Here is a 27,419-nt window from a genome sequence, read left to right as displayed (position 1 = left end):
TTCTTGAGACTTAAATTACTAGTGACAATATCTTAATAACAAAAGAAAACATTCGTATTTTGATATAAAATAAGTAGGGGGAGGAAATGTTGTTTTTACTATATATGATATACAGAATACAGAGGTTTTTGTTGTAAATATCAGAGGGCTTTATCTGTTCACAAATAATATGAATGGAAATGAGTTAGAATAGTTTGTAGTGTTGGGAGGAAAGTGATAGACATGGTAGAAAGATAATGGTAGGTGGGAGAGGGAGAGAAATCAGGGGAAAATGTGAAAAGAATAAGAAATAGCAAGAAAAATACAGCAAAATGCAGGGAAGCAGAGAATTTATTAAGTGACAAACTATATAAACAAAGAAAAAATGAGAACCAATAATACAGGAAGGTGGGTGAGGAAACTCTAGAGATAAGGGTTTGGTGCTAGGCAGGTAAGTACAACTCAAGAAGCACTTGTGACCCCATATGCTCACGTTCTATACCTTAAAGTTAGCAACAGAATCTATTGCAAAGCAAAGAGTTGTTACTCCTTAAAATAACAGCAAAAATATAATGTTTACAAAGAAGTCTACCGTGCTATCTTAAACCCTATGATTTGATTCAGTTCAATAATTATAGTTGTCTACTAGGTGTTACATCATTAGAAGACTAAGTGACTAAGATGCCATTAAAGTAAAAGCAAACCTTTATTCTTGTGTTTCATAAGAAGTCATTTTAGAAGTGTCAGAGATCAAAGATGACAGACTACTTTGTCAAGTACAGAAGATGAAAATATAACTGTATTCTATGCAAAACGGTCTCAATTCCCAGCATCCTTTGAGCTAAAAAGCAAGGTGACATTCACTACCTTGGGTGGCTTCCCTAAATCTACATGCCTGAGTAGATCATACCCACAAAGGAATTCTGGGTGAGACACTGTGGTCTGTCAGTAACAAAAAAGCTGTGCTGTGGAAGAGCTCCACATTTGCAGTGGACACATGCAGGGGCCCAACTCCAGGCTGAGCTCTGAGATACAGAGCTGGACAAGAAGGACATATTCCTGAATTTTTGCAGCTTACAGTGAAAAGAAATAAGAGAAGGAGGTGGGGAAGGGAAGGGAAGGAAGGGTCAAAGGTTAGTCAAAGGAGTGTTAGACTAGCACATAGCAAAACCTTCTTATGAGAACATAATGGAACAGAGGGTCATGACCTTATCTGGCTATCCAAAGATGACTCTCTCTATAGAGAAGGTCAAAGATGAGCCTTGAATAATGAGCTATCCATGGTAACAAGGTAAGAGGTCTGGGGAAAGCCAGGGTAAGCAACTGGGTGAGGCCAAGGCAAGGCAACATGTGTGAAGTCCCCATGCAGAAAAGTTAGGCATCTTCCAGGAACCAAAGAAGAATTTGTGTCTAGAGGCTGTCGTAGAGATTGTCTCATTACAGAAAAAGATGTGGCCCCAGATCAGGAGCTCCTACCACAGAGGCACATTCTACAGTGGAAAATCAGCATAGTTTTTAGTTGCACTGTGAAAAAAGGCAAATAATTATGCAAATGCTGTTGCCTCTGAATTCATAGATCTAAGTGACTGTCGCTGGTTTTCTTTAGCAGAGCCCTGCATCCATAAAATGGGCTTCTACTGTAGTTTGATTTCCCAGAGTTCTCGTTTGGACCAACTGAGTTAAAAAAAATAGAGCACAACAAGGGATGAAGAAAGGAGAGAGGGAGGGAGGGAAGGAGGGAGGGAGGGAGGGAGAAAGGGAGGGAAGGAGGGAGGGAGGGAGGGAGGGAAAAGAAAATGTATACATAAAACAGTACTAAAATGTATTTATAATTAATTTTTAAAGCCACAAGAACCTGAATTTTCCTGAATATACATTTGCTTATCAAGAAGACTCTGGGAGATATTTATAATTTCATCTTCAGCATAAAATTTTAAGATCATCAGAAGGAAGTAAAAAGATCCTAAAGGTTAAACCAAGGGCAGCAGCCAGCAGGAGAACTAGAATTCCCAGTGGCTTTGAGCAGCTGCATGTAATCCATCAGAGGGGAATAGCAGTCTCCAAGACACCAGAGTTTTGGTTTCACAGGGAGGAGTGGTCTTCTCTTAGTGTCTACACGTCAGCTCCAAAATCCCCCCACATTCACAGTCCGACTTCTCTCCTCCCAGAGTGCCTGTGAGCAGGGCTGGCAAATTGCACCTGTGCAAGGACTGAACTTCGCAGAGCTCGGCTGGGCCACCGTATGGAGCCTGGCTCACTGGAGGCTGCAGAGAAGTGAACTGAAGAATTACAGTCGGTTTCACTTCCCTGCCTTATGTCTCTTCAGGTGCCTCTGAAGACAGGCAAGGCCAGTGAAACGGAGAGGGGGAGGAAGAGAGAAAGCGTCAGTATCCAAAAAGGAGTCCTTGAAAACACAAAAACACTGTAGAAAAAATGTGAACTGGAGGATGCTTGCATGTGTCCATCTCTGCCCACAACTAGTGTTCTTTGGTGGCTTCTGGTTTTCTGTACAGTGACTTCTGTGAGCTTTTAAGAAAAGCAAACGAAAGTTTGTTTTGTTATGTGTTGGAAATGAGGTGGTGGTCCATTCTTAGTCTAACATGATGTTGGAGAATTATTGGGTTAATTTGTTGCCCAAAAGAAAATTGTCTTATTTATAAAAATCCCGCTTAGAACAAAGCAATAGAATGTAGTTTATCCCTGATGTTCAGCATCCCTTAAAACAAAGTGCCACACAATTATACTGTATAAAAATGAAAGGATTCCAAGACGGGGGATAAAATAAGGAAGTCTGGAGGGCAAACTTTAGAAAGAACACTTCCATGCTGCACACACATAGGTGACCACCAGCCTGTTCAATTTCCTATGCTTTCACAGGAGTTTGCTTGGGTTGGGAAGCATCCTAGTCAGCAAGGGAGTATTGCAGAGGCAGAAGTGTGTGCCTAGTAGCACAGACCAATTTGGTGGATTGGTTACTATAGCAACTGCACCATCACTGTCAGTGGCAGTTTCTGTAATCTCCCTCTCTTAAGGCCTTCACAAACATCCAAAATGACAAAAGGATGAAACACAGGGACATCACAGAAGAGAAACACGAAAGGTCAAGTTTATAATGTAAATATCCTGAACAGCTTTGCTGCATACTTCATGCAACCCTGAAAGTCAGACAGATGTGGGTTCAAATCCCACCTCAGTCTTTTATAAGCTGTTTCTACCTTGGGTAATTTACTTAACCTATTTTCACATTCCCCACCTACGTACCACACATGATGCTACCCACCTTGTTCCAATTCTGAATGTTTGGCTGCTGGATGAACGATATAGGCATCTTGTGCTATGAAGCCTGGCCAGAAAGTCTTACAGAAATAGCTCTATAGCACATTTTATGTATTTATCAATGTTTTAGGGAGAACACATAACCTATCTAGGGCAGAACCCATAGCCTGGGTCCTGTCACTGTGCTGGTAGCAGGGTGCCTCTGCAAAAAGAACACTGCCTGTTTTACCTGCTGCCTCCTGATTTACATTATGCTCATTTTATCTATCTCTGAGTTTCCGGCAGTGCTCTGGTTCATCCTCAAGTCACTTCTGTCCTCTTGGTCCATGTTAGCAATCAGAAAAGCTAGACAGATCATGGTAGCTTTGTACATAACAGGTTTATTAAGGTGTAGCAAGCACACAGCCCATGTTACCCATCCGAAGTATGTGGTTTAGTGGGTGCGCGCTATGTTAGAAGAATTGTGATGATGTCACCACACCTGGACATTTTGACACTCCTCTCAGAATCCCACATCTACTGGATCCTCACCCCTTACCAACTTCCTCTCCCCGACTCACAGCAATCTGAGTGCTCGAATACTGTGTGAACATCTCTCACAAAACCTACCTGGGACCTACCTGGGAATACTTAGCAAGTGACTACCAATCTAACATTTGTTTTCACAGATTTGCCAGTTCTGATATGTCACATAAGAAAAGTAGGAAAATACAGAATCTTCTTTGATTGGCTTCTTTAATGTATACATGTATACATATTATTACATACAAAGTTGCAGTACTTTGTATGTTTCCATGTATACTTGTGATACTAAAGGTTTCCTTTTATATGATCTCTTTATTGCTGAGCAGTAATCTGTTGCATGACTATGCCAGGTTTTATCTTTATGCTAGTTGATGGACAGTTGAACTCTTTTCTGTTTTTTGCTATTATGAATTACACTGCTGTAGGCTCCCATGTATAGTTCTTTATGGATCCACGTTGTTGGGGTCTTGGTCTTACTTTTAATGTTTATCTAACGTTGTGTGTGTGTGTGTGTGTGTGTGTGTGTGTGTGTGTGTGTTCCTGAGGAGCCTGTGTTTGTCAGAAGATGCATTGAGTCCCTTGGAAATGGAGTTACTAGACTACTTTGAGCTGCATGTGGAGGAAGCTGAGTCTTCTGAAAGAGCAGTAAGTGCTCTTAACCATTACGCCATCTCTCCAGGCCCTGGGCTTATGTTTTTATTCTCCATGAGTAGATTGTTGCTGTCTCATAGAGAAACTAAGCTAGCCTAAACTAAGGGGAGCTCTTGGAGGAACTGTGCAACATTTTGTGTGTGGGGAGCAGTGTGTGAGGTTCCAGCTTCCCCACAATGTCAACCATACTTCCATCTTTTGTTATGGCTTTTGTTATGGGGAGTGTGAAATGCTGTGTCACTGTGGTTTTCATGTCCCGACTGGCTAACATACTAAACACCTTGTCATGTGCTTATTGGTCGCATATTTGTTCTGAGAAATGTCTAGCCAACTACTATGGACATTTTTGGAGGTGGGGAGGGAGCTTATTATTTGTCTCTTTAAGATGTAACTACGCATGTCCTTTCAGCTTTTTAGGAAGGCCTCTTGTAGCTCATGAGTCACAGCCCAGACAGCTTTCTGCAGGAACTAGATGTTTTTGCTGACAAAAGTTGAAAAGAGAATTCATGTAGAAACACTGTGGAAGTTGTTCTGCATTTGGTGCAGATAACTACTATTAAAAACATTGGTGTTTGGTATGACCAAAAAAAATGCCCATTATTGATGGCAGTATTGTTTGTTTTTTATCTTTGTGTGACTATTTTGGCTTTGTTGATTTAGCCATTGTATTCCTCAAATAGTAGTCTAGACTTAGCTAAGTAAGTCTTTAATTGAAAAGATAAATTATTTATCACAGAAATCATTTACTTAAATGCCCGTAAAGGCACACAAGTAGTTATTTCAACACTGTTGAATAATTGCATGTAATAATTATTCTAGAGGAGTAAAGTGAAATTCCTCTTTGACTGCTGAGACAGTAGTGACTCAAAAGAGTCACTCCAGGATGAGAGGAAATAATGCCAAAAGGAAACAAAACAAAGCCTGGGACTCTCTGAGTGTGACAGAGATGTGGTGGCTTTCCTGTGTCAGCAGGGAGGAGTAGAGCAGTGGCCATTAGTGCTGTTTGAGCCACTGCCGCTGAAGGCTTCACCATGGTTTGCAAAAGCTAAATTCTGAGCTGCAAAAGCTAAATTCTCCATCAGAAGAGCTTGGCAGCTTCCTCTTTCCTACAGTCTCTTTGTAGATTTCCTTTGGACAAAGGAACTCCTAGGTTTGAAAAGAAAGGACTTTTTCTACTCTTGCTACCTTGGGTACCACTATTCCACTGTGGTTAGGGTCTGTGACCACGTGGGGACACTGCACCACAGCAAATGATTTTGGAGGTTTAATGCTAATATTTTTGGACAGAGCAATTTCTAAATAATTATGAACAAATCATTTTGTTTCCTGTGAAGATGTACATGCTTCTATTAGAAGAATGGGATGTTAATCAGTTTGTGGAGTGCTTGCCAATCATACATGTGTTTAGCCCCCAGCACTATATAAACCAAGCATGGTCCCACATAACTGTAATCCCAGAACTTGGGAAGTAGAGGTAGAAAGAGCAGAAGTTCAAGGTCATTCCCTACTACTTACAAGAATAAGACATTCAAGGTCAGCTTGGGACGTATGAGACCCCTGTCTTAAAAACAAACAAACAAGCAAACAAACAAACCACCACCAACAGTAATACTGTAGGCTTCTGTCATAGTTCTGAGTTTGCGATGTTGGGGGCTTTTGATTTAACAAAAAGTTATTTATCTAGACATTCAAGGGAATGGGGTATTAATTAAAAGTAAATGATAACATAGTTTCTACAATGTACTACCTACATATGCTGAGAAGCAAATGGCCTGTATAATCAGTCAGGGTTTGCTATTGTTATGGGTTTGTGGTTGTCTTGACGGACTGAATTAGTTGTTTGTTCAGAATGTAATGAGCATCATCTACCCTGGACAGAGGTCATAGAGAAGTTGCCCAACTACCGATAAATCCCTGAGAATCATGAAAGACCTTAACTGCCACTCTGCCTTCTCAGATTGAAACAAGAGGGAGAGAGCAGATACTACAAAGCTAAATATTTAGGTTCCACCTTTAATCCATTCAAAGAAATTCCAGAACTAGAGAGCAGCAAGTATAGGTGGTAATGGGTAAGATAATAAAACTAAATCCTCGGAAGATGACATCCTGTCTGCAAAAAGAGAGCCCTGTTCATAGGCTCACAGAGACTGGAATGGCAATCACCTGCATGAATCTGCTCTATGTCCTCTGCATATATGTGATAGTTGCTTCGTTGGTGCTTTTGTAGGACTCCTAACAGTGGGAGTAGGGGTGTATCTGACTCTTACACATGCTTTTTGGGCCCTTTTCCTTCTACTGACTTGCCTCACCCAGCCTTGATATGAGGGTTTGGACCTAGTCTTACTGTAACTTGTTCTGCTGTGTTTCATTAATATCTGAGGGAGTCCTGCTTTTTACTAAAGGGAATCAGAGGAGCAGTGACTCGGGGGAAGAGGCTAGTGCAGGAAAGTGGCTCTGGAAGGAATGGAGGGAGGGTAACTGTTTAAAATTTCTGAAGGCTCAAAGAAATGCAGATGTATAGTTTTACAGATCCTAGACTCCACCATAAATGCTTTATCTGTTCCCCAGCTTTCCTTCCTCTGCAACAACACTATCACGAAGACTCACCATATGCATATAGTTTCAGAACACCAAAGAAGAACTAAGGAACCATGATTTTGCATATTCCAGGCACTCCATACACAGTTAGGTGACACAACACTGGGTCATAAGATGGAGTGATCATATGTGAACTCACGAGCTTTCTCAAGACAGCCATACAAGCCTCATCAGGATGACCTTCTCTGATGTCTGTTCCCAAAACTGAACACGAAACTCACTCACTGGTCCTTGTCAGCCCTTTGTGTGTATGTGTCAGTTCTGCCAGGGATGCTTGTACCCATTTGGTCTGTGATAACTTGTCATCACAGATTGGGTGACTGGAAGCTGCATGTTTAAATGCCAGGGCTATTTGTAGGTGTGCCTTTCTGCCTAAATGGAAGGTCTCCCCCTTCCTGTGTATGGTCTTCCCTCCATGTCTTATGCATTCTCCTGTCTCCTTCTCTTCTTACCAGAAACTAGTGCTGTTAGGTCAGAGTTCCCCTGTAGAAGTTATTTAACCTGATTAGTTCCTTAAAGTTACATAGACAAGTGAGTCCCACTAAGGTTTAGGACTTAGGTATCTGTCTGAATTTGGAGGAGACACAATTGAATTCATTGCAAACACCAGAACTAAGACACAGAATTAGACAACAGAAAATGTAACCTAGGTTAACAAAAATTCCCACAAAGTCACCTAGACTTTGAATCACACTGAAAAGCCACAGGGCTGAAAGAATTTCTTTCTCTTTTCTGTCTCTGTAGAAGACAGAAGAAAGTCACAATATAGTAACTTATTGAAAAGTAATTAAGAGTAAAATCTGTTGGAATTTGTATTTTAAAATTTTGACTTATTAACATGAGCAAAGGGGGAATATTTCTGAGGGAACATTTTGAAATTATTAGTCCTTAGGGAATTTACTGCCTTGTGATGAAATTTGGGTACCTGCTACCCTCAGGCATTTGGGGAATAACTCAAGCCTCACAGAGGAGTGTCCACAATTCAGTTTTAGGGTATGTAGTAAACTTTGTCAGAAAAATTTGTTTCAATGAGTCAGAGGTCTGCTGGTTGGAAAGGTTATTGCAGTAGATTGACTGAAAGGCCCCTTCAGAAGGCCCCATGGGAAGGTCTCCTTCCTAGAACTCATTGTCTTCCAGCTAGGGTTCTCTTTGGCACCACTGCCCCACCCCTCTTGGGTTGCTGAAGCAGCAAAGAACCTAAAGAACTGGCTCCCTATAGGGAGAGAAGGGAAAAGAAGAGGAAGATAAGAGATTCCTATTTCACTCACAGCAGCAGGGTGTCCCTAAGCTGGATCCCACAGGCCACAGCTCATTGTCTCTGCAGCACACCCACCTGCGCTCCCCTCACTCCCAGGTGACAGATCTTCCTCAAATAAGAACAACGTCTTCCTTTACTTTAGCCCTAGGATGCATTCCCAGAATCACCTCCCCATCCTACAAACCTCTGCCTTGCAGTGAATGTTCCAGGGAGTCAACATAACCAGTTACTAACTAACTTTTCTTGCTGTCTCCCTGCATGGCCACTCCTGCAGTGACTCTCCAACTGGAAAGAGCCTGCTTGGCAGGAGGCTGGCTCCAGTGCCTCTGAGCCTGTTTCAGAGTTTCCTCAGGAGGAATCTCTCTCCGAAGTTACAGTAATGGAGGAAACCGGGCTCCAGATCACACAGTGGGACAGGACCTCTGTTCCTTTAAGGTCTTTTGAACAGTGGACTTTCTTCCTTTAGCGTATCATTTTGTTAAAACATTTGTTTTGACCCTGAGAGACATCCTGTTAGTGGGGTATGCTAAAAATCTAACTTGACTTCTCTTTATTATTCCATGATCTTGTGTCTTTCTGTCTTTCTGCAGCTTTTGCATACACCAGATGTCAAGCATTCCTTAGCTCAGAAAGACATTCGTGTTTCTTCTGAAGTCCAGCCAGACAGGAGACAGAGAGCAAGAGAGAAGTCCCAGCAGTGAGACTTGTTCTTGGGAAGGACACGTAGTGTAATAATTAAATTCAGGCATTACTTGGGAGTGCATTACTCTACAGACTACACAGAGCCTAAAGGGCTTTTCCATGAGCATCCTTTTCTCTTTTATAGAACCTCCTTTTCTCTTGGATACAAGGAGAAGACCCATCTCCTCTTGCACAAACATTGGCTATTGGTACTATGTTGTGTGCCAGTGAGTTGTGAGACCCTGCTTGTAAATGGGAGGGTTGGGCTGAGAGGTAATATTTGCCATGCAGCTTCCTTCCAAGGATGTGGGGAGGATTAATGAGATGTTATTTCTGTTACAACTGATGCTCTTCAAAAGAGAGGCACTGAGCACTAGGTACTGGAATTAAGGATATATAGTTAATCAAACAAAGGAGATATTCAAGTATTTCTGGTTTACAAAAGGCTAAGAGTGTGGTTCAGCTGGCAAAAGCTTGCCTTACAAATGTAAGGACCTGAGTTTGGTCGCAGAAGCCGTGTAAGAATGCTCTGCTTGGTGGCACACTTTTAATCGTAGCACCAGGGAGGTAGAAACCGGAGGATCCTGAGGTTTACTGGTCAAGAAATTAGCTTAATTGGTGAACTTCAAGCCAATGACAAGCCCTGTCTCTAGTTTCTCTTCCAGTAAGGAGCACACACAAGCATACATGTATACACACACACACACACACACACTCACACTTAAAAATAAATCAATCCATAAATAATAAAATGTAAAAATGAATCAAGGATTGCTTTTTTCTGGGAAAGGAAGGAGGACAGTAGAAATGCAAGGAGCTTGCTGGAAGTTGGAGGAAGAATGGGGCATCCAGATGGATTTGCCCTGACCTTGAGGATTATGTTCTAAGTCAGGAGCAGGGGCTACACTTTGCAGGCTCAGATGAAGATATTAACCCCTTCCTGTCCTATCTGCCTCAGGTGTCATCAGCTGGTAAGCAGATTTTGGTGACAAAAAGAAAGTGGTAAAGGCACAATACACACTGTGCATGCTGAAGGACAGACAAGGTGTCCTTCTGGGATGAGGATGTGTTGGGCACAGTGCTGACGATGCCTGTGAGCTAAGGGGGCTGAAGTAAAGAGTCAAGGCACACGCACACACACACACACACACACACACACACACACACACACACACACACACACGTACACACACGTACACACACACACTCACGCGCACACACAAGAGTGGTCAACCACACTTGCAACATACAAAACTATTGTCGAGCCAGGCACACCTGTAATCCCAGCTCTCAGGGAAGGGGGTTTGAGGGGGAGGCTGAGGGCAGATCAGAATGTGAGGCTAAGCTCTATCACAACCTCCTATCTTAAAAAGCAAAACAAGAGCAAAAGTTGTGGCTCAGTGTGTGGAGAGCTTGCCACGCAGGCACATAGCTCTGGGTTCAGCCCCCAATACTGCAGAAAACTGGGCATGATTGTGCAAGCCTATAATCCCAGCAGTAGGGTCATGGAGGCCAGGGGATCAGAAGATCAAATTAATCCTCAGCTCTGAGCAACTCTGAGTCCAGCCTGTGCTACGTGAGATCCTGACTTAAACAACAGCAGCAACTAAACCAAAGCAAACAACAAAACACTAAATGGTACTATTTAGTGTACCTTGATAGCGGAACTCTAGATAGTGGTATGCTCTCATGGTTGTACTTGTTGAAAGTGCAGAGTTGGAATTTCTGCCAGGTTTCAGAGCTCCAGGTTTTAAGGTGCTGGCTTCCAATTGTTATTCTGCTGCTGGTAAGAGGTAAGATAATTCCGTGTGGTATGCGAGAAACTTTTAAAAATAATAGATTGTGTATTGCTGAGGTTTAACAAGTATTAAAAATAAAACACTGCTATAAAGCCCATGATCTTATAAACACAACCGCTCAAAACTATGCTTCATAGTACTGGCTGATGAATAAGCAACAAGAAAATGATATTGGGCCCTACCCTAGATCATCACACCAGAGACGAGGCACCACTACCTACCTTAGACAGTCTGTAAAGTTTCTAACCTGCAGAAAAGGTGCCCCCCCTCTCCCTCTCCCCCCCTCCCTCTCCCCCCCTCTGTCTCTGTCTCTCTCTGTCTCTGTCTCTCTCTGTCTCTCTCTGTCTCTCTCTGTCTCTCTCTGTCTCTCCTGTCTCTCTCTCTCTCATATATATATATATATATATATATATATATATATATACACATATATATATGTATATATATGTGTGTGTGTATGTGTTTTTGTGTGAATTAGTATTATACATATATATTATAGTATTTACTTAAAGTTGTTCATATATATATATATGTATATATATATATATGACATAAATATATCTTATATCTAGTACATGAATCCTAAATGATGCTGATAACTAAAGCCTTGTATTGTCGTGGGTGGTTCCAACTCTGTGAGACAAAACTGGACCAGTACACATGCCTGTCATCTCAGCATCCAGGAGCTGAAGGGAGGAGGAGCATAGTTTCAAGGCTATTTCTGTCTAAGTGATGAGTTTGAGACTAGCCTGGGCTATGATTTTGAATATCAAAACAAACAAACAAACAAACAAAATAAAAGCCCCCCCCCAAAAAAAACAAAAGAAGGAAAAGAAATAGAACCACCACCACCACCACCACCAAAATCTCACCAACACCCAAATATAAAGAGGAGGGCAAATGCTCAAACAACTACAACAACAACAAAAGCAAAACTAACTAACAAACAATAACAACAACAAAACAACAAAAGCCGGAGGGCATGGTCATGACAACAGCAATTGTTTGATCCTTCTCCAGTGGGAAGAAAATCAGGAACAGTTTAGAGCAGTACATAATAAAGATCGGGTTGGATTTGGGAACCGTCAATATGACTGTGTGCTTTCTGTGAGATGGCAAACTTAAAAACAAGAAAGGCTTATTGGCGGTCCTAGCGGGCTTCCCTCATCCATAGCTCTGTTGTTTTCTTTTGCGAGGCTGCCCAAAGCAAATGCCTGCCTAGGGAAACAATGAGAAACCAATGTCCTGTGGTCCCAGTCAAAACACACCCACAAAGACCTAAAGCCCTACCTATCGAAGATTCCTAAGCTTTCCATAACTCTTCGCTAAGGCTTTCATGCGATATTCCACACACAAACTTGTTTCTTCAACAAACCACTCTGATTTCCTTCCTATCATTTGCTCTTTGCACCCTCCTCCATCACTCACTGGATCCTACAACAGGTGAGAAGCCAATGATTGAAATAATCTAACGTGTTTCTGACTGTCACTGTACAAGGGACTTCAAATTGCGCCATTCATTCTTGCATGTATCACAGCGGAGCTTCAATCACATAGAAACTTTTATTGAACACCTTTTTGTACTGCATCTGTTTTTGCTTGAATGTAGTTGGCAATTTTCTCAGCCTGCATTGTCACGATAGTGAGATTGACCAACTCTCATACTTCCATCTTAGGAGGCCTATATCATACATAGGACTGATGCTTCTCCAGCCATGGTATAGCTAGACTCATGGCAAGAGGAAAGGGTGACTCTAAAGCAAAGTGTGGGAAGCTAAGACAACACAGTCACCTCAGAGTCACAGCAGAGCACTGGGAGAAACCCCCAGGGGCATGCCTGCATGAGATGGAGAAAACCAAACCACCCAGAGAAGCTGGAAGAGGTGCCCACACCCCTTCCTCTAGTCTTTGGTCTGTTAAATGGGGATAATGATGCTGTGTTTACCTACCTTGGAGAGACATTATCAGCTCTATTTAAAGGCTCTTCCCATGAAAGCTGCTGTGTAATTACCAAGAACAGCTATGATAAAGAAACCTAAATACAACAGCGAATCAGCTGGAACCGATTCTCAAGGGAGTTTACTTCTCTGGAAATTTTTAAGAAAAGGGTAGCTAGCAGCTCTTCTCTGAGAGTGCTGGGTCCCACTAGGCTTTAGATTTCTGGAAAGCTAGCTGACTTTGAAACCTTCTCCTGCCCAAGGACTCGGGACCTTCCTCTGCCTGCCTTTTCCCCATAGTCTAGGAGATTTCCAGCTTTTGAGTGTCTGATTTTTTTGTTTTTCACATTTTTGAATCACCGTGTTTCTTGCATCAAAAATGTATTTCAAGTATTTCAAGTAAGGCGTTCACCTACAGAACAGCAAATGATAGAAGATAGATGCTGTAATCTGAGGGAAAATCTGTTCCTTATAGATGGCAGGTAATAAAAGCATCTGTGATAGCTTTGAGGAGGATTGAGGATTGGGGAAATGGCTGTTGGGAAAACACTTGCAATTCAAGTGAGGACCTGGGTTCTAATCCTAAACACCTAAGTAAAACCAGACACAGCAGCACTGTTGGTAATTCTAGCACTCCTGACGTGAGATGGGAGGCAGAGATGAGGCGGAAGTCTGCTGGGCAGCTAACTGAGTGCATCTAGTAGCAAACAACAGAAACCCAATTTTAAATAATGCAAAAGAAGACCAATGCACAGACTGCCCCTCTAAGCTTTACATACATGTCCTGATAGGCTCATGCCTGCACACACAAAAACCACAAACATGTGTACATATATATCACACACACATTTTTCTTAAAGAAGAGGGTTGAAGTTATTGATCATCAGTGTCAAGCTGTGCTAAGATTCAGTGACAAACTGGACACATAGGATCAGGTGTGCAGAAAACAGGGATCCTGCTCTAATCTACCTGTCAGAATCTACTCCAGTAGAACCAGGGAGAAAGCAAGAGGTTGAGGCCTTGTGAGATGACTCAGGAGGTAACAGCACCTGTCAAGATTGATAATCTGAGTTCAATCCAGTGGTGGAAGGAAAGAACAGATTCCTGCAAATATAGAACACCACACAGGCAACCCACTGTGTGTGTCTGTGTGTGTGTGTGTATGTCTGTGTGTGTGTGTATTTCATATGTACATGTGACATAAATAAATGAGTTTGATTTTTAAAAAATGAAACTATAGTAAGCAAGTAGAAGAACCATGGGCAACTGAAAACTGGTGACTTGGATATCCCAGGGTTCATGGGCTACCATTACAGAGAAGGCTGTAGGCTAAGAAGATTGACACATTGAATATATGAATACTATCTAGGACAACATCACTGTCAGAAGCCCACTGGTTTTATATTTTTGTTAATCTTGCTTATGGATGGAGTTAACCATTTTGGCTATTTCTAAATAGTGTAATATATAGTATATGAAAGGCTTCTAAGCAATAAAAATTCCAGAATTCCAGAGGTCATTTTCCCATGAGTGCTTTGTAAGGTTAAAAATGATGAATAATAATAATTGCTGTCACTGACTAATCGATCACTATGGGAACAACATGAATATTCTTTTTGTGTATAATCTAGATGTCAGCTAAGGGGTTTTCCAGGTCTGGTAAGATTCCTACAAACCCCACTCAGTTCCATGACTTGTGGAAACAGACTGGGTAAATTAAAGGTTTGTGTCCCCGTGCCTTCAAAATATCTACGTAAAAATTATCTCCCATCATGACCGTTTTTTGTTTGGTTGTTTGGTTGTTTAGTTGGTTGGTTTTGGGGGTATTCTGGGGTTTTGTTGTTGTTTTGTTTTGTTTTGGTATAGGGTCTGTGAATTAAGTCATAAGGGTGTACATGTATAATAGAATTAGTGGACTCTAAATAGGAAATAGGAAACAGGAAAGAGATTGCTTTCTCCTCCTACCACTAATTCCGCTCACCTGAGGAATAAACAAAAGGTTGGCCATGAGGAAGAGTTAACTCTACTGATACGCCAACTTCTCAGCCTCCAAAGTGAGACATAAAGGTCTCATAAAGACATAAAATCCTGAAGTCATTTTGCTACACAGCCTGAACTGACTCAGACACCCACCCTCATACCTGTGACTCTTAGGAGCTTGTGTTTTCCTGCCCCTATGGGGCCTTTATCATACATGGCTGCCATAGTTAAAGATATAAAATGGCTCTCAAGATCCTCAGCCACCGATGGGTGTGATCAAGGCCACTGGCCTTTGAATTTGAAGTTCATAGAAAAAAGTCACAAAATCCATCTTTTCCAACCTCTCCTTACTGGATAAGATTGGAGGCATCAATTTCTTATCTCCCTTCACAAGAAAAAGACATGTTTTTCTCAGGGTGACACAATACAATCCAAAGGTTTGCCAATTAGAAAGTCTGTGTTTTCCATAAGTAAGCCATATGCTTCTATAAAAGCATGTATATAGAGAAGATGCTGCAGCTCTTAGTAGTCAGTGTCTTGACTCTGCTGAAGTGTGCAAGCGAGCTGCTGGTGCTATGGTATGACAGCACACACACTGGAAGCACACATGTGCAGGACACACATGTCCTATGTCAGAATAAGGGCTGCAGTGAATACACCCAGTGCAGCATGGGCATGTACTGCTCAAATCACCCTGATTCTTTACCAATATTGAATTAAGTAAAAAAGAAACCTTTTTACTTTTGTCAATTCTTTTTTTTAAGAAGCTGTATTCTTAAAGTTCTGTGAGGGTGATTCAACTTCCCATAAGTGGGGGATGAATAGAACACATCCAGTACTTTCAACAAGACATTGGATTTGAAAAGTAAGGTCTGTTTCATCATAAACATCTAAAAAGCTAAGAAAGTTCTCTTATTAAAAAAAATGATGGTCGGAGAGATTGCTCAGCAGTTTGGAGAGCTTTCTGCTCTTGCAGAGGAGCAGGAGTTGGTTGCCAATACCCACATGGGACAGCTCACAACCGCCAATAACTACAGTTCCAATGAATCTGACACCCTCTTCTGCCTTCTGTCACATGGGAACATTCAGGCAAAATAATCATACACATAAAATACAAATAATCTTTAAAAAGTAAAATATTCTTGTATCATGTTGAGAGCTAAACCAAGTCAGCAGCCTTAAGTCTGGATGTGTCGTTATTAAGATCTTTCTGACGGCTGATATCTTAGTTACTTTTCTATTGTTGTGAAGAGACCCCATGGCCAAGGCAACTTAGAAAAAGAAAGAGCATACTGGGGGCATGCTTACAGTTTCAGAGCATGAGTCCATGACCATCATGATGGGGAACATGACAGCAAGCAGGCAGGCATGGCGCTGGAGCAGAACCTGAGAGTTTACATGTTGAGACTACAAGCACCAGATAGAGAGAGAACCAAATGGAAGGCCAGAAGAAGACATTGGATCCCCTCGAAATGGAGATACAGATATTTGTGAACTGTACAATGTGGGTGCTGGCAAACACCTCCTGGTCCTCTGCAAGAGCAGTAAGCTCTCTCTCTCTCTCTCTCTCTCTCTCTCTCTCTCTCTCTCTCTCTCTCTAGATTTATGTATTTATTATGTACACAGTGTTCTGCCTGCATAAGAGGGCGTCAGATACCATATTAGATGGTTGTGAGCCACCATGTGGTTGCAGGGAATTGAACTCAGGACCTCTGGAAGAGCAGTCAGTGCTCTCAACCTCTGAGCCATCTCTCCAGCTCCCAGTAAGCTCTCTTAACTGTTTAGTCCTCTTACTGACATTACTGACATTTTTAAAAGGCCTCATCCATTTGGATCTCTGAGAATTAGAAACTGAGCATCTTTACTATGAAACTAAAATGTTTAAGCCCCCCAGGTAACCCTGGAAACCTGGTAAACTTGGGAATTACTAAACTTCACTGTCTCAGTGTTATCTTCCAATTTCATGATTTAATCATTTATGGATTTGCAGAATGCCTTGTTTTACAAACATGAAAATTATATAGCATTTATGAAATAAGTTTTGTACAAATGTCTGTAAACCCCTTTGAGTTTTTCAATGGATTGAAGTTCTTGTAATCTCAGAAATGGGATCTTTTTCCGTGTATCATGGAACAGATCATTTTAATCTGTCCTGTGTCCCAACTATGAAAGTTCTAAATCACTGAGATATAAATGAATGAGACTTTACCACACTTAGAGCACCAGTATGATGAAAAATTTATTTACACCAAGAGGTTTTAGGTCATCTTTCTATCATTCATCCCGTCAACTAAAGTAGGTAGGCAGAAGAGTGCACACACACACACACACACACACACACACACACAAATGTGACAACATGGTAAATGTTGGATGGCCACTGAGCCGGAATGAAGGAGACCTTCAAATCCCATCACTTTTCTTGCCTTATTTTTTGGATGCAAGAATCTAGAAACTCGAATCAAAGGCATCCAAATACTGTTGACACAATCTGCTCCAGGTTTTTGTATACATTTCTCTCATTTCTTAGTTTTTTTTTTAAACACTGGTAATTTTTTTTTTTGGTCCTGATGATGATACTAAAGAGAGCAATGAAAGGAATATTTTAAATAATAAATGTCATAAACTGAACATGTTAATGAAGACTACGCAATGGAAAGAGCTTTTAAAATGTGTACCAACTTGCTCTAATAAGGAGTTCAAACTCTTGCAATAAGACAACACTTCTAGATTTTTGCCTAATTCTGAGCTTGGAAGTTCTGCTGGAATTATTTAGAAAAATAAATCATTGAAACTTCCTTCAGCTCATTAGCACAGATTCCTCAAATTTTAGTTTTGTAGTTAACAAGATACGTATTGTGTATATTCATTGTATGAAGAGTTAGGTTTCATACAATTTCTTTCAAGTATGTCATGTATACTGACAAATCAGAGTTTTAAGTTTTGTTTAGTATTAACAGTTGTTGATATAGGGTAGGACAATGGAGTTACAAGCTTTAGCAATGGATTGAATAGGCAACCATATAAATACAACAGTACAAAAGGGTTGAAACATGTCCTCATCCTGCACGGATGCTGTCCATGTCAGCTGCAAGTCCTACCCTCTGGTGGAAAACAAAACCAAGGAAAGGGGGATTCTCTTCCTCCTGTGCAATTCGCCACAATATTGCCCATGGAGATTTGGATGCATTGGAGGTTTATCTCACTTAAGTAGAGGCTTTCAATGTTGCTGGCCAGCCAGCCCTTCAGTTATTGTTGAGAAGGTTGGAGGCTTTTACCATTTACAAACTGTTCAGGACCCCCTGGGTTGAAAGAAAGTCCAGTTCTTGAGAACATTTGGACATTGTGAATAGATGCCACAAAGACTCTGGGCCTTCTTTTCATCCTCAATGAGGAACATAAATACCACTGTAGAAAAACATTAGCAAGATTGGTCCAGGGAAACTGGCTTAGCCAGGGAATAAGATGACTTTGACAGCATACATGAGCCAAGCATGTATCTCTTTTGGTCATCTATTCAATGTATTTTAAAACAGTACTTTAAAAAAATAAATATAAGCTAGCCTTATTACTTTGTGTTAGCAAACCCCACTTCTTAGTGCCCTTTCCTCCGTACCAGTTATGTGGAGATTGGTCCCCCCTGGACGGACTGACAGCATGTATACATTATGTATACATGTACTACATTAGGACAGTCACAAAATTGTGACTTCCACTGACTAGGCTACTGTCACTAATTTACGTATACCAAACTGCTTTCAACATGACTTCTCTTACACAAATAGAATGCTTGATTATTTGAACCCCAAATAACAGTTTAAAGATTCAAAACCCACATAATCAATTCTGTGACCATGCATTTACAAAATTGCATAGCACAGGACTTATATGTGTATTACTTCCAAATAAAAAAAAAAGAAAAGCTTGATGCAGATATTCATTTGTCTCTTAAGTCCCTGATGACTGAAATTCACACCAGGTGGGAACCTTTGTTACCTCTTCTGTTTGTGTGTGCCAGCTAGCAGTCCAGAAGATGTCAGTGTGCAGTTTCCCTTGAAGCAGTTGGGCCAGTGTGTTTTTTACTTTTGTTGACTTACATCCAAAGGATGGAAAAATGAGTGTTTCAAGCTGCTAATTGTGTGGGTCATTTATCTATTGGTACAGCTCCCTCTATTGATGGCTAGGAGTGTCTTTTTTCCAGAAGGTGCTTTTTCTACCGAGGCACGCTCAATGCACTCCACGCATCCAAAGCCACCAGAGTTTCATTAAAAGAATTCTCTTGTTCCCTTCCTTCATATGGAAATGCCATTAGCCAGATTCAGTTCACTCTGCGCATTAGGTTCCTAACAAACGCACAAAGCTTTTCTGCAGGGCCTATTTCACCAGGCATCCTTGAGTCAGAAAGGACTGGATATGTCATCATGGATCCAGAGGCACACTGTGGGCTGTGGTTAGATTTAAGAGGAACCCTTTTGTATCTATTGACTTTTTCCCTTCAATCATGGTTGTTCCATTTCTCTCCCCGCCAACCACCTTGAGTCTTTCAGGTAAATGAAAAGTTCAATTATATGTAAAGTGAGTGTTAAATCAGCAGGCCCCTTGTGGGGGTCTGGGCTTTCTCTCCCCGCTTCAGTTGCAAGTGTGCTCAATCCATTACTGTTCCTAAGGATTGTACATCCATCAGGTCATGTGGGCCGGCCAGGGTGCATCTTATAGCTTTTACTGCATATGAGACGTTGCAGGCCTGTTCTCAGGAACTGCCAGGCAGACTGGGAATCACAGTCACGGTTAATAGCAGCGAATTGCCAGCTCTTGATGGGTGGGTAGTCACTCCTTTCAGTGGTTGCCCCCTGGGGGAGAAGGTAGAAAAACAGAGGGAGGGAATTAGAGTGGCTTTGCACAGTTGAGCAGGTTCATGCCGCTGGATCAGTGGCAAGCATTGGCAGGGCTCCACTCTGGGGAGGCTCACAACGACATCACAGTCTCATTTTTACCAATTGGTGCTGCTGTATTACCAGTGGAGCACAGGGGGAGCTTAAAGGGGAGGGCTAGCCAAAGTGGGGGTGGGGTGGTGATGGAGGCAGACGTCTAAGCTTAATTAAACAAACAAAAATAAAAATGTATGCTCACACACCCCCAGTTAGCCCCGTGCTAATTGTACCAAACTGGTATTTGAAGTTCCCTAGGTGATTAAAGGGTAGACTCCCAAACTCTCTGCATAACCTTAATTTTTTCAAGGTTCTTTGAGTGGAGAATGGCTTATAATAATGATTTTGACTAATACATTTTTTGACATGCAACTTGAATGCTTAGCCTGAGTACAACTTTAGAGCATTCCATGTGTACTCAGCTGTAAAGAGTGATGATTTAAAGGGCTAATATAAGGGAAAGGTCGTTCTAGAATGAACCTCTAACAAATTGCATAAAGGAAGCTTATTATTCCATGAGTATAGGGATATGAAGCTCTTCCGATCATTTTTCTCCTTGGTTCAAAAAGAATGGTTGAGCTATGAATGGGAGAAGAAAGAAGAAAAAAATGGAAACAGAAATGTGCAAGCAAGAAACGGTATTTGATGGTTATGATTTCTTTGCCATCTAAAGGACTCTACAATAATGCTGTTATTCCTCTCCTCTTTTGTTTTGGGTGAAGAATTCGCTCTAACAAGAAAATGCTGCTGTTGGTTGGAGGATTGCCTCCCGGACCAGACCGGCTCCCCAGCAATCTGGTTCAGTATTATGATGACGAAAAGAAGACATGGAAAATCCTCACAAGTGAGTGTACTTACTTATTTCCTTGCCTGTTTATTTCAGGTTGGAGTTGTCTTGATGAATTAAAAAACACAGTTAAATCAAATCAGACACTGTATCGATCTGCTACCCTTTGGAGGTTTGTTTATGTATCATGGGAGATTTAGAGTAAAAGACTAAATTAACATTGCCGAGGTAGCCAATTTGGTAGACCAACGGGCCTAAATTAAAACTGGCCTGGTTTGTGTTTCTCTGTGTGTGTCGGAATGGATGGGGCTGGTGCAGGGAGCAGAAATCATCCCCTAGAAGTGCTTCAGTTGGAGATTTTTGTTGTCGTTGAAACAAAACTGACAGGTTGTTTAGTAACACTGGTAAAATGGTAGGTAGCTTAGTTCATTATCTCTGTTACCAACATCAATTTGCCCTTTAAGCATCCTTGCCCACCTTTAGTCTGGAAGACCAGGTATTTCCAGAACGGGCCTCCTTAGGCTGCCCCAAAGCTTGATGGACAGATATATTCATGGCTTCCCTCAGCTGCATTAAACTGTGCTCGCAAACGTCCAGCCAAGGCTCTCTTCTCCTCTTAAAGGGTGATTGTGTTTTACAGCAGAACTCTTGCCTTGGGCACTGAGATTTGGAACGTATTGTTGTATCGGTTATGATTCCTGATCTGATGCAGTCATGGAATCAAAAAATCATCGTTTCTTGAGTGCAGTAGGCTGCTCACACTAGTCCCCTTGTGGGCACAGTGGCTGCACTGGTCAATAAAACTAAATTTTAACTGTCAAAATTGCCCAGAGCTGTATAGATAAAATAATAAATGAGCAATTTTGATCCATGAATCAAAGCCATACATTTAAAACCAACAAAAGTGAAAGTTAACTTCCTTGTGTGTATGTCTTTAAAGCATTTGTGTATTTCAATAGGTCAGTCTTACAAAAAGCATTTCCTTGGCTCTTCCTGAAAGCCCCTTAGGCTAATAGAAACAGTGGAAGTTCTCCCTTAAGAACAGAATAGGAAAGAAGACATGTAAGGTGGGGCTGAAACAATACACTTAGGAGCTGGCCTATGCCCAGCAAAGCCTGCAGTAGCATGGTCTAGGCACTGCTCAAGAAGGGCTCCCTGGACGCCACTATACTATGGTTGCAGGAAGGAGGTGGCTAGCAAAAAACAGCAGATTAAGCAGGGATAGGAGGAAGAAAAATAAGTTAATGATGTCCTTAAAATGCTTTTGATCCTCTTTGGGGTGAAAATAGCATCTATCATTGTTTAGATAGCTTAGTAAGAATGTCTTTTAAAGCCAGCTGTATTTTGAAGGTGCACCAGAAACTAAGGCCAAAGTAAAAACAGAGAAGTGGTGTTTTGACAGTAGCTGATTGACAGGGAACTCCTGTACAGATGATCTGCAAACTCAAAGGATATATGGAAAAGGGACAAAGATTTTGTGGAGAGAAAAACATAAGAAGAACATAAGGGAAAGCAAGATTTTAAACTCCATTAATAAAAGATAATATTAACAAGCCCACCCACTTTCCCAAATACTCCACTGTATACCCGATTTGGGATTTATTTGAGACCCTTCAGGCCAGGGAGAAGGATTGCAAACAGCATCTCCAAAAGGTCATATGCTTGGTATTTTTACATTTCCTTATTGGTTTACTTGTTTTTGGTGTGTGGAGAGGACACCATGAGTGCATGCGATGGTCAGAGGACAGCTTGGGGGAATCTGTTTCTCTCTGGACTAAGTGGGTGCTGGGATCAAACAGATCATCAGCCCCCATCTTCACTTTAAGCCACACTCAGAGATACATTATCAGGTTTGTTAAGGTGACCTGTAACTTATGCCATAGGCTGTAACATACAGTCAATGGATTTAAAACTTTCATATTGCCCGCAAGTATCTGCATTCATGGCTGAAAAGCATGCACTTTCAAATCTGGACTTGAACAGAGACCTCTCACTTTGACCATGTCCTACAAACATTCTGGGTCGCTTTCTTAGTTGCCAATCACTTGAGTGTTCTAAAACAACACCGCATGTATACATCATCGAGCAATTCAGCGTGTACTCAATAAATGGTATCGCTCCTGTCAATGCTACTGCCAGTGTTAGCACAGAGTTGTGTTGTTATATTGGATGTATGTCAATCACTGCAACTTCTCTATGCAACTTCAGCCTGCTCCTCCAGAGTAGAAAATTTATTTTCCATCGTTTTCATAGTGAGATGGAATGATTTACAGACGAGGTAGAAATGTTGGATGGTCCCCTATCAACACAACTCATCTGGAATGAGACAAAGATGCACACGTAATGACATAAATGAGTCCCTACAGTTAGAACGTGCTTACAGATCTTGAACCTTGATCTTATCCTGGGGCACACGCAGGGCTCTGAAATGAAAATGTGCTTTGCTAATACTCTTCATTGCTCTGGGATTTGTACATTAAGAATATCTCTTATTCCTGAGAGCCTGGGACCCTGTGACAGCCTCATTTTCACATTTGTTAAAGAAATGGTGCTAATTTAACATGGATAATTTTTGTTGGTTTGTAGTCTTTAAAACTAAATTTGAAATTTATCCAAATCTGGGGGAAAAGAAAATGTCATAGCCACCGCAGGGTTCCATGCTATTTGAGACAGGAAATTATAAATGAAAAACAAAATTCTCTTATTAGTAAACAAAATGCCCAAATTCTCCCTAAATATTAGGGATTGTAGAATGTTCCACTGCCATTGTTTTGACGTAGAAGGGCTAAGCTAGCTCTCAGAGGGGGCAGGATGACAGTTCAGGGTGAGTAACAGTCTGCTCAGTCCGAGCTTAGGGTCTGCTTGTTCATTGAGAGACTGTCCTCATGCAGACTAACAAATCAGCCACCAAGCTTCTGGAGTTACCCCCTTCCAAAAAGACTGCTACCTAGCCTGTCACACACATTGCCTATGGGAGCTACTTCATTTGCATTCATTATACCACAAGGAGAAAGTGAAAGGACTTAGAGATTATTACCTAAGAAATAATAAACTGAAGCATACAGGTGAGCTACAGGAGGGAAAGGTCATCAAAGCAACACTGAAATAAAACTTCAAGCATCCTGGATGTATCCCAGTGATAGAGCACTTATCTGGAATGCACAAGCGCCATTACCAAGCCGGTCAATAAATAGAGGAGTAAGGACTTGATCCACCCAAACAGCTACTCTTCCAGAGACCCCAGTTTCAATTCCCAGTACCCACATCAGGGTTTCCATTGTTCTTATTCTAGGTACAGAGCATCTGGCACATTAGTTTGACATCCATGGGTACCAGACACACCTGCAGCAAACAGACATACATGCAGGCAAAACATTAAAAGAAATGGAAAGTCGAGATGCACTTTTAATCAGTTTTACTTTGCAGAATTCTTTCTTAGCCCTTAGCACAGTTCCCCATTTATTCTTTTTTTAAAGATTGATTTATTTTACATATGCAAGTACACTGTAGCTGTCTTCACACTCACCAGAAGAGGGCGTCAGCTCTCATTACAGATGATTGTGAGCCACCATGTGGTTGCTGGGATTTGAATCCAGGACCTTTGGAAGAGCAGTCAGTGCTCTTAAATGCTGAGGCATCTCTCCAGCCCCACCCTCCCATTTTATTCTTAATTTCTAGAAAGCAGTAGGGGGCATGAATACTATAATGGCTGAAGTAGAAGAGCAAATCTCTTGCTCTGCAAGCCTTCAGTCTTCAGCATGAAGATCAAACCAGTTAACTCCCTTGGCCTCTGTGTACCTTTTGTAACAGAGTTCTTGGTACACACTCATGTTTTCATAAAGCTCACATGAAGAAGGCCCTCGACCATTTTCCAGGGGACAGTGTTGAAAAGCTGAGGATTTCACTCCTGTTCTCAACAGGCGCATTTCTTTGCTGATAGGTTAAGGCACTTCCCAGGAACAAAGTGTGTGTGTGTGTGTGTGTGTGTGTGTGTGTGTGTGTGTGAGAGAGAGAGAGAGAGAGAGAGAGCTTGAGCAAAAGGGGAGGGGGAGGGGAGGGGGAGGAAGAGGGAGAGGGAGAGGGAGAGGGAGAGGGAGAGGGAGAGAGTGGTTGCTGGGAATTGAACTCAAGATCTCTAAAAGAGCAGCCAGTGCTCTTAACAGCTGAGCCATCTCTCCAGCCCAAAGGAATGGATTTTGTTACAGCACTTTTATACATATATTCCAGTTTTCTTTGCTTCTGTTCCTCTCCCTCCCTTTCTGCTTTTCTGTGCTGCCCCCTCTTCTCCTCTTGCTGGACCCTTCCCTCCTCCAAGTAGCAACTTCTGTTTTCATGTCATAGGTACTCCATTATCCCTTTGTCCTCCTTCTCCCTCTCTCCCTCTATCTTCTCTATGAAATGGGCCTTTCTCCATGTTCATCACACACACACACACACACACACACACACACACACCTGTTTTTCTGTAAGTAGCAAATGAGTGGCAATAAGAAAGAAACTAAATAGCTAATATATGACACTGAACTTTGGTTCCCACAGATAAATGGAGGTTTGATCATATTCTATAATGAAGACACAGAATATTTTATGAGCTACTTTATTGGCAGAGCACTAATTCCGTGTGCTAACACATCCAGTGTGGGTTCTTCCCTTTATTCTTTTGTTTCTTGAGTTCAGTCAGCTTCTGTCCTTTGAGTAAATTGCAGATAAAATTAGTGTGTGTATTTACCTGTGTGTAGTGCACAGAGCATGTGGGGTCAGAGTACGGCTTGTGAGAATCAGCTCTCTTGTACTATGTGGGTCCCATAGATCCAACTCAGGCTGTCAGGCTTAGAGCAAGCACATTTCCCTGCTCAGTCTTCTCACAAGCCCTAATAGTTGTTTCTTATGAAAATAAGTAAGTTCAGTTGTTTTGGCGTGTGTGTGTGTGTGTGTGTGTGTCCATCCTTTTATTTATAGTATTTTTCCTACCAGAAACTCCAAACTACAAATTACTTAAAATAATCAGACCACTTGACAGGAAGATAATCCATAGAGAGTGAACACTGTATTTCAGGAGAAATTGTGAGAAACACTGAGATGCTTCCAAATTATTTGAGAAGTGCCTAGGAGGAATTTAGACCTACTAGCAGCCCTCACCTGTCCACAAAGCAAAGAGTTGGCTGACCAGTTGAATTATGACACCAACCTCTCCTCTCAGTAACCCAAGGGGATTACTGCAGCATACAGTGAGCTACACAGTAGACTAGAAAACACCAGGCCACTATGAGAATACGGGGTGGGGGGGGACCTCACCTAAACAGAGGTGTTATGGAAGCCCTCTTAAAGTGACCCTTAATTTGGAGAAAATGGGGAAGAGTTACCTAGGTGATGAGGTGAAATGAAAATCATTTTGGTAAGAGGACCTAACTTTTAGATTGCCTCAGAATACTGGAGAGCATTTTCACACCGACAGAAACTTAGAGCCTCAGAGCATCTAAGCTTGGAACAGGTAGTATGTGACAGACCTGAAAACTTAACCAAGAAGCATGTCACACCAATGCATGATCCAACTGGTTCAAGAATTAAATGTTTGGAACTAGTTAGTTCATTGGAAGGGTGTTTGCCTAGCATGTGCAAGGCCGTTGGCTCTCCAGCGGCACAGGGAGAGGGGAAGACAAACTAGTTATCAGGGTATGAACTACCTCTCTAGGTTTTTGATTTAGGGGTTAGGAAAAACCTAGTGATCTAAGGAATTTATATTGTGGTGTCGCAATTGTCTCACAGCTTGGAATTGGAGATCATGAAGCAATTGTTCCCATGGCTTTTGGCAAAAAATAAAAATAGAAGGAATTGTGCCTTGACTTTTTAAATATGTTACCATCTAATTTTACCTTCGATGAGCCCGTTCTAATTTGAAATACATGGCTGCGCATTGCTATATATCTTGAATTATTTGCTGCTGAAGATTCACGCACCAATGCTTTAGTGGATTTTTCATAGATTTTTTTAAAAATGTATGTGTGGTAGCCACTCCCAATCCTGTGTTTCAAGGGAGCTGGATGCTTCAAAAAGCCAGTAGGCTTGTTTTCACTTTCTTTTGTTTATTTCCAGCTTATACTTCCCTTAAATATAGTAATTGCTTTTTCTCCAGAGAGTAGCATGTGTACAAATAATTCCAATGCCTTCTTCACACATAGGCTGTGGGATTTGCTATTGAGTGTGCCTTGGAGGTATAATTCACTAGGGCTCCTTAGATGGCCTGTATCATTTGTAGGTAAACTATAGGCATAGTATGGGAACCTCTTAAATATTAGCACTGACTTACTGAAGTCCTCACCCAACCAACTTTTGACATCTCTGTTACATGAGCTGAAACAGAGATTACCACGCCCTTACCAAGTTTAGACTTTTGTGGAAAAGAAGCAGCATTAACTAAACTATCCATGTATCATACCAAAGCATGACAGTGTCCTAGAAGAATGATAATATAGAAAATCTCAGAATGGAGGGACATGGTACAGCTTAGGAGTTATGGAGAATTATCACCGAGGAAGAGGCATTAGAGCTGAGAATTAAAGGCAGGCAGAGGTTCAGGTAGACATGGGAAGGGAAATTGCTCAAATAGTTAAATCTAAGTACAAAGATCCTTCAAGAAGAAGACTCAGGGGCTGGGAAGATGGCTCTGTCAGTAAAGTGCTTGCTGTGAAGCCAGAAAAACCAGAGTTCTGTCTGAACACATGCATGAAAAGATACACAAGTCATGCACATGGTTATGTCAGTACCAATAAAGCACAATGTTTGCAACTCACGGACCAGCCAGCCTAACCTAAAGGTGGTAAGGCCCAAGTCCCAGTGAGATATCCTGCTTCCAAAAGGAAGGTGGGTAGGAGAAAAGGCACCCAAGGTTAATCTCTAGCTGCCATGTGTGAACATGTGAACATACATGTGAACACTTACCAACACACACAGGTGTGTACCAGCACAAACACACATACATGCATACATAATATTTGGGAAAGAAGATGCATGGCTAAATTC

At 41.5% G+C, this 27,419-nt stretch overlaps 1 protein-coding gene and 1 long non-coding RNA gene across 7 annotated transcripts in view; one reads left to right on the top strand and one right to left on the bottom strand.

The window, feature by feature from the left end:
- Positions 1-27,419, bottom strand: part of Gm31646 — a 169,103-nt gene that overhangs the window by 4,563 nt on the left and 137,121 nt on the right. For 4 of the 5 annotated variants that reach the window (XR_877208.2, XR_877210.2, XR_877207.2 and 1 more), the window contains one exon: positions 16,835-19,534. The exons of the other annotated variant lie outside the window; for it this stretch is intronic. This is a non-coding gene — a long non-coding RNA (predicted gene, 31646). Of the gene's footprint in view, positions 1-16,834; positions 19,535-27,419 lie in introns of those variants that run through there. 5 annotated transcript variants of the gene reach the window in all.
- The window catches only part of Klhl14 (kelch-like 14), a 122,551-nt gene that overhangs the window by 27,897 nt on the left and 67,235 nt on the right, over positions 1-27,419 (top strand). For both annotated transcript variants that reach the window (XM_006525823.4, NM_001081403.2), the window contains exon 3: positions 20,335-20,456. In XM_006525823.4, the coding sequence (XP_006525886.1) occupies positions 20,335-20,456 (122 nt within the window). The remainder of the gene's footprint in view (positions 1-20,334; positions 20,457-27,419) is intronic.

Source organism: Mus musculus, chromosome 18 (assembly GCF_000001635.26).
Source record: "Mus musculus strain C57BL/6J chromosome 18, GRCm38.p6 C57BL/6J".
Taxonomy (NCBI): domain Eukaryota; kingdom Metazoa; phylum Chordata; class Mammalia; order Rodentia; family Muridae; genus Mus; species Mus musculus.
This window is presented reverse-complemented; position numbering and strand designations above follow the sequence as displayed.